This window comes from Plasmopara halstedii, assembly GCF_900000015.1.
Source record: "Plasmopara halstedii genome assembly, contig: Scaffold_2956, whole genome shotgun sequence".
Taxonomy (NCBI): domain Eukaryota; phylum Oomycota; class Peronosporomycetes; order Peronosporales; family Peronosporaceae; genus Plasmopara; species Plasmopara halstedii.
This window is the reverse complement of record NW_020189861.1, coordinates 1537095-1545112: the sequence shown is the minus strand read 5'-3', so window position 1 is coordinate 1545112 and position 8018 is coordinate 1537095. Positions and strand designations below refer to the sequence as shown.

Here is an 8018-nt window from a genome sequence, read left to right as displayed (position 1 = left end):
ACACCCAAACAAGAATACGGGACGGGGCTAGGTAGCCAGTAGTTATGGATGTATTTAGATTTTCCTATATATTTAGTATATATAGGAAAATTTAAACTTTTGACATTAGGATAAAAATATAAATAAAAATCAGTTTCGATTTGAACAGAATTGTTCGTTTGCCTTGGTAAGGCTTTTAAGTGCTTTTAGAGGCAGCGGATTGCGATCCGCTGCACTAGTATTTGGTTCTTGTATGGAACGAAAGGTCGGTGACCAAAAGACATTTCCTCAAGCGCAAAGCTACGGCAGCCCCGCTGCAGTTACACTGATTATGGCTTTGCACTTAGATATTTTTGAGGTGTATGTGATGATAAAGGGTATAAGTCACGAACAAGTGGAAGGCCCACAGGTTTGGGGATAAAATTCATGGAGCGAACGCCTAAGCCAACAACACCAGATACCATGGTCGGACGAAGCAAGTGGGAATCCGGAACCACTCCATCGGAGAGTGTGCAAGAAGAGAATGATCGACTACATTGACATGAAGCGTCAGCTTGCAAATTTGCCGACAAAGGCACGCTGAACCAAGATGCTTGCGTTTATACGTGATGCAACGGGTATCAAGACCAAGCCAGGCCAATAATCAACAAACATAAACTGTGGGTGAGGATGTTGAGATGTCAAAAATAATGCAGCCGTATATGCATAAGGTTTACAGTCATTCCTACAGAATCCAAACTTAGATTTAGCGAGTGTTTAAGGTGTGCAAGCTTCACACTGATTGAGGGTCAAGTTTAGTGACACGGCGTCCATGAACATTATAAACTATTATCATTGGATTTTACCATTAAATCAACAATAACCCTGATTATGAATGTTTCCACGGCAGCTATGCTCAAATGTCTACGCTTACACCCAATCTACCCATTGTACTTGTCTAACGTCATGTTTCCTGCATACAAGTTTAATATTTCTGTTGTGACGCGTCAAGTCTAAGCCGGCTGTTAGTACTGCCGGCTACCCCGCCAATCACCATGTTGTTTACGAATTACAATAGTGATTATGTTGAGCATCGAAACACCATTATCGATTTTCACAGCGGAGTACATATAGTTTTCGACGATTTATATCACTACATAATCACCTAACATCTTAATGGCTATGAAGCGCGGGATGAAGTAGCCTTACTTCACTATCGAGCGTACAAGACTATTTATAATGAAATAATATCGAATGATTTTCATGTCCCGCTCACGAACATCTTAATTTGTTTGGGAGTTCCACTCTTCTTTGCCGGAGAATATGCCATCACATATCGTGAGTAGTATCCAATAACGATAACTTAACTTGTCCCCTCCCCTCGAAAGCGTTTTCATGGGTCCTAAAACGTCCATATGCACTATTTTAATAAGCGCGACTTCTTCGATCCAGATCGTCTTAGGAATGCAACAAACGTCTGCTTGCCCTTCATGCAGCCACGACGTAAGTTCCATATACCTTCTTTCAGCGCAGGCATACCATTTATGAAACGCAAAGTTTTTATCAGAAAGTCGTCGCTCTCCCTACACGTTGCACAAAATTCCTTTTCTCGAGGCTTGCTGTAGTACAGCGACGATCTACATGACACTCAGCGTGTATCGGTGCCTCACGATAAGAACTTCAAGGTTAATATCGTGTTCGATACATATAATCTCCCTATGGGTGACCACCTCGAAATATAAAGCGCATGGTGTTAGTCCAACATCCTTCAATTCCGTAATCCTCAAAAGATAATTTCTTAAGCTCCGTAAGCGATTCTGCTGGATAAAGCGAGGAAAGATTTACATCTTTCATGAAACGGGGTTGCACGTACCCTGGTATACAGGGTTGGGTCACACAAGATGGTGTGACCATCACAAGCGTTTGGCTACACCATAACAAGGTGGCGGGAGTGCTAGTAGTTATGCATTTCAATTAGGTTGTACTCTCTAATCAGGAAAACCTATATTTTTAGATAAAGGCGGCTTTGCCGCAAATAAAACAAAAGAAATACAGTTTGGATTTTGGATGGAAGAGTGAATTTGCCTTGGGTTCAGGTCTTGAGTACTCTTGGAGGTAGCGAATTGCAATTTGCCACACTCATACTGGCTCTGGTATAGAACGTAAGGTAGGTGTCCTTAGCTTAACTTCCTTTAAGCATAGAGCTTCGGCAGCTCCGCTGCATTTTCGGACGACATCAATCCCTCCATTCACGAATTATTACTTCTCAGTCACAAATCTTTGACAACTTTGAGGGTTGCAAATAGTGACACCGACACAGCAGCTCCGTTGCATCACGACAAAGACGAAGTATTCTTCTTAACTTAGGGGAGTGGCCATTCTACCTGCGTTTGTGTCAATTTTTCGCCTAAAATCTATTTTTCACCAATTGCACCCGCTCTAGAGCCGGAATATACGATGCGCTGTCACCCCTATCTCTGGCACGGGACACACTAGCCCACAGCTATAAAGAACGTTTGCTCACAGGGGACTACAACAACCATGTTCATTTCTTTCTCAGCAGAGATTAACTCAGGAGATCGCAATGATGGATCACTTTCTGTCTAATTTTGGAACTGCGGATACCAATCGCTTCTGCCTTCCAAGCTCTGCTCCAGGAACCTGGTATTAAATTGTTAGATACTTCGAAGAATCTCGTGTCATGGACCAAATTAATCAGAGATTAATATTCGTACCAAACCTTCTTCCGCATCCTGACAAAGGTGGTTTCATGACCCGCCAATGCTCCAATGATTGCTAGACGCCTTAACTTTCTGACCCTTAGGATAGCTATGGCATGTAGCGTTATTGCCGCATTCCATAGCTATACGTAGATTGCAATTATGTTTTTGATTCGGGACGAGACAACCAACCGCTGCTTAAATTTCACTTGAAGGTTTTACATTTTTTTCTCATCTCTTTTTCTAGCAATTTTGCCAGCGCTCCCGACGCAAGACGTACTGATACTGTATCCATGCTTAGCAACTTTTTGCCTCTGCATACTGTCTATCGCTTTTTATAGCCGCGTGACGTACCTAATTGCTCGACGACTCTAGTTCTCAGGACTTTCCACGTGCTAACAATCCTAACGTTGATATCAACAATAAAAAACCTCGCCTAGCGCACACTAAGATTTGCGTTTATCCACAAGAGATTTGTCGGATGCCCTGTGTGTGGTAGCCTAATACTTTGGACCTTCCAGCGGAGAAATAACGGGGCGCACAAGCGCAAGTGCTTGATACTGTCGCAGATGTAACATCTGCGAAAACCCCCTGAGCCTTTTTCTTAGCCAGTATTCTTGCTCGTTCTCATCAGCGTGGCTGAAATCCATCATTTTTGGCGCTCACAGCGCTTCCAACCCTAGCTGGCTCTCATGATACCTCGCACCTAATACCAAATTTATCGCTTCAGGAATTCTCGGTGCGAACGTCAACGGCTTGAAGACCTCCATGAAATGTTTGTTGATACTGCCTTCGGCGAAGGCGTTGCCGCCGTCGTGGCAATGATTATTTTGTAACATTTGGACATAGTCTTCCGATCTTGCCTCTTCCTTGACCGATCGACATGTCCTTTAAGGCAATGCGAGCACCCGCGACATTTGCCTCATTCCAAGATGTAGTTCTATTATGCGCGTGCAGCCCCTAGCTCGGAAACTGTAGATGTGACAAGCTGATGAGGAATAATTTTTCGTCGTACCTGTCGTAAAGAGCCTGTACGCTTAATACCAGTGACCTTACCGTAGTGGGAATCGGTTACGCTTTCACAGACAGCTAATTGAGAATGTCTTGTATATGCACTCTCATTGATGGAGAATATCTCATTATCGTGCCCGGCTTGTACTGTGCTATCACCACGCTGTATAGTGGTATCTTAACAGATGTCCAACGGCAGGAGTTTAATGCTCACAGGGGATACGGTATTTCACACTCGGACGAGATGTTGCAAGGAGTGCTATCAAGTGCATCGGTGTTGCCGTGCGCCTCACAGTAAAATCTTTGACTCAAAGAATCCGCGTTAACAAATACAAGGAGTTTGAGCTCGTGCTCTTGTACCAGAAGCGATATTCGTAGCCTCAAACGTAATTAAGTGTCTGGTCAGACTCGCTTTGTTTGGGTTTAATTCTAGCTTGACTAACGCTATACATGAGCGTCTCACCATGAACCATAATAAATCAGCCTTCATTGTTTGACTTGCGGCCAGCAGTCCACACGCACCACGAACATCTCTTTTATGTACTTCGGTACGTTTGAATGTTCATAATCACGCTGGAGTGTCATGAGCTTTCGCACACTGTATCAAAATGTGTTCATTACAACTGCATCAGAGTATAATGAATGAGTACAAACAGCTACGTTTTTTTGGTATGTCTAAGCTTGAGTCGTTTATTCTAGAGGTAGTGGAGTCAATTAAGACTAACTGTGCAGCGCGGCAGAGCCACCAATTGCTAAAACCCTAAGTTTTTCCGAAATAATATCGTAATACCCAATTAATATAGCAAAACTTAATGGAGATAGGAATATGCATTACTACTGGCAATCCTGCCACGTGGTGGCTTCTTATTACGGTGTAGCCACACCGCTGAGTTATTACACTAACTGTGTAATACACACCTATGTACGGTCGCAAAATCTTGTGCTACCCGCTCTTTCTCACAAGGGCACGTGTAACCTCGTTCCCTCTGAAGTGCGCCGACGGCGCGACGTGAGCCAAGCTCAAACCCTGCGGACACTACGTCCGTTCCCTGACCTCTCGGCTTCCGGGGAAAGTGGTATTATTACCAATCGCCTCGACGACACACAGGATCAGCAATTGAAAGTTGCTCACAGGGCGGCTCTCCTAGGCTCGTATCGATGTTTGGTCATAGACCCTCTTGTGGAATACGGCTTCTGCTCGGCGGATCCCGCTACTGAAGCAAAAGACGTGATCACTCGATCTTTAGGGGTCTGCGTAGTCGGGCCTTCGGCCACTACACAAGCCAAGCTTGATCAGCAGAAAGCTACTTTCGGAGGATACAATGGTACAATACTTGCCTGAGAACAGACCTCTGCGAGCCCGCTTTTTGGTTTCGTGCTCTGAGCGATGGGTGCAGCGGCACCGGAAACTGTCTTCGCTGTATACCTTACAACGTAGCCGCAAAGAAGTGAACGTGCGCGCTGAACGCCATCTGAGATTTGAGTTTGCCATACTCAAGGCGCAGCGCCGATTTTCTGCCTATTGTCGCCCTGCAACATATAAACCTTTTCCACTTCGCTCCTGCAAGCTCTGTGGTTTCTCACACGGGTATGTCTATGACCATAGCAGTTGAGAGTAATAACTTGAGCTAAGCTCATGGACCGCCGGCTTTCCTGGCCAATTCCGAGGAGCCTCATTATCCTTCTGACCATAAGCATCTACGATGCTTGTGCAGTATTGCCGAAGTGGCACCTCAAACTCCCACGAGTTCTCGGAGTTTGGGTATTCCGCCACTTTTGCAAGATACTAGGTTTGACCCTGTCGACGACGTCGACCTTCAAGGTGTTCCACCCCACAGTAAACGCCACCGTTCTTGTCAAGAAGGTCGGCAGTGGGCGATGACGACTTGGTCGGTTGCCACCTTGTGACTCGCGATGCTCTTTGAGCGTTGGAGGACAAAGTTCGTCGTCATCGGCACTCCGCTGAGCATCATGCCGAGGTCGCATACCGCTGTGCGAAAGACCTGGAAATATTGTAGCTTTCTGTTCACCGACTGCCTCACGTTGATAACTATCGCGCTCTGTTAAAGCGGCTCCTGCAAATTGTCACTTTGTGCAATTTTAGAGCGCCTGGCGCCGTTGGAATTGAGTGGTCGAACGCCTGTTGGCGCCACCCCGGTGCCAACGCTTTCGCGTTTACTTGCGCCGGATCCTGGTACGGCTTAAGCAAGCCCACATTAAATTCCAAGTCAGTGCGCATCATCTAGCGTATACGTAAGGCCTCGCTTGACCACGACCTTAAGAGGTCCGATAAACGTGACGTCTTAGAATAGCAGAGACTTCATAAGTAGGAAGGTTTTAGCATTTAATATAACCAGAGCTCCGACCTCAAAGGTTTAAACATTCCTATTGCTTTTTCCGTATGTATATTCAATGTGCATGTCTTGGCTTTCAGCCATCGCATCGCGAACGTGTCGTAAGACAGTAAGTCGGGTAGACAGGAAGTCATCGACGTCCTTATGGACAGCGAGGGAGCTGACATCAGCTAGCCGCTCGGCTATTTCCCGCCCAACAAGCCCTGAGCCATGGGATGGCGGCGTCCAAGGATTAACAAGCCACGTAGAACGGCGTGTAGACGGTAGACGCATGCACTGCATTGTTCAGCGCAAAATCCACAAGCGGCAGCATGGCGCTCCAGCATTTCAGCGTCTCAGCACAGACGCTGCGAAGGACGGCTTCAACGAAGCAATTCACGCGCTCAGTCTGACCATCGTTCTGCGGATGGTCCGCTGATGCCATAGTCTGGTGTCCAGCACCCTGAAGATTGTCGACCAAAACTTCCCAGAGAAGCATGGGTCTCTGTCAGAGACAATTGACCCGAGGAGTCCATATTGGAAATGATCCACAAACAGCGTCGCTGTACCCACACCGCCGATGTAGTCAGGCACTGCGGCAAGATTGGCCATCTTGCTCAAACGGTCGACAAAGACTACCACACCCGTGTTGCCCGCCGAGTCCTTCGGCAGGCCAAACACAAAGTCCATACTCATGGACTGCCAACACCCGGAGAAACCGGCAAACTTGCCAGCGCAGCCGCCGCATTAGGGGAAGGATTCACCGTTTGACATGTCTCACACGTGCACACATATGTGCTCGTCCATTTGTACAGCTTGTGCCAATATAAGTGGCAATTCACAGAGCTGTACGTCTTCTTACGACTGATATGACCACTGAGTAGGGTGTCGTGGGCCATAGAGAGGATACAGTCCTTCAAATTCTCATCGAAAAGAACCACTATTCGTGGCGTTTTTGTCGATTCGGTGCTTTAATTCAGCAACACGTTTTCCATGAATATCGGTGCAACCGTGGGCGCGAACAATTTCTTGTCCGAGTTTATAGACTCCTTAATCCCGAGTGTCTGTAGCGGCGCTACGCACATACCATCACCCGCCTACGCGACGCGGATCAAATCCGTCACGAACGACGTTACTGTCGTGACATTTGCAAGCTCCTAATCTGGTCTGCGTGATAACGCATCAGTCAAAGCATTCTGCTTTCCTGGCTTATACGTCACCTCAAATTTATATTTTGCAAAATATGTGAGCCACCTGGTCATCCTCTGCGAGAGGTGCGGCGACTGAGTCGAAGTGCGTAGTGACCCGTAATCTCTGAAGATCACAAACGGCTTTGAGCCAAGCAGGTGCACTCTGAACTTGGCATGTGCATACTTCATAGCAAGTAATTCCTTGTCGTAGACTGGGTAGTTCCTTTTTGCGACCTGAAGCTGGCGAGATTCGAGTGCGATCAACCGATGCCGCCCCGTGGCGTCTGCTTGCAGCAGTGCACATCCGAGGGCAAAGTCTGAAGCGTCACAGACGACACTAATAGAGCGATCAGGGTAACGTCAGTCTTAGTGCTTGAAGGAGGCTGTTTTTGACCCCGTCTTAAGCCCCTCGATGCTCGGTGTCCCAACACCCATTCCGCATCTTCCGGACAAAATCGACAGTGGCCGTGCCATTTCAGCATAATGCGCGCTATACTTGTGCAAGTAGTTGGCGAGGCCAAGGCACTTGCGCAAGTCCTTTTGGTTCTTTGGAACCAGCCAGTCCACAATGGCCTTGACCTTAGCGGAATCCGCTCGAAGGCCACGCTTTCCAATGAAGCACCCTAAAAGGAAATTTCTATCGCGGCGAAAATGCACTTTTGGGCATCAGCATACAGCGTATTTGTGCGCATGCACTCGAGCACCGCTCTTAAATGGACGATTTAGTCTTCCTCATCTGTCCTCCCGCGCAGATGTCGCCAGAGTATGTCTGTGCATACGCCCGGTGGGGCCTGAACAACTGCATC

General features: G+C 47.0%; 1 protein-coding gene across 1 annotated transcript in view; it reads right to left on the bottom strand.

Annotated features, from left to right (window-relative positions):
- Positions 1-7934: 7934 nt before the first annotated feature.
- PHALS_06419 (Uncharacterized conserved protein, contains DEP domain) overlaps positions 7935-8018 on the bottom strand; it is a gene marked incomplete at both ends in the record, with an annotated part of 4131 nt that continues 4047 nt past the window's right edge. The window contains one exon of the mRNA XM_024719703.1: positions 7935-8018. This exon is cut by the window's right edge and continues 4047 nt beyond it. Coding sequence (XP_024584975.1) covers positions 7935-8018 — 84 coding nt within the window.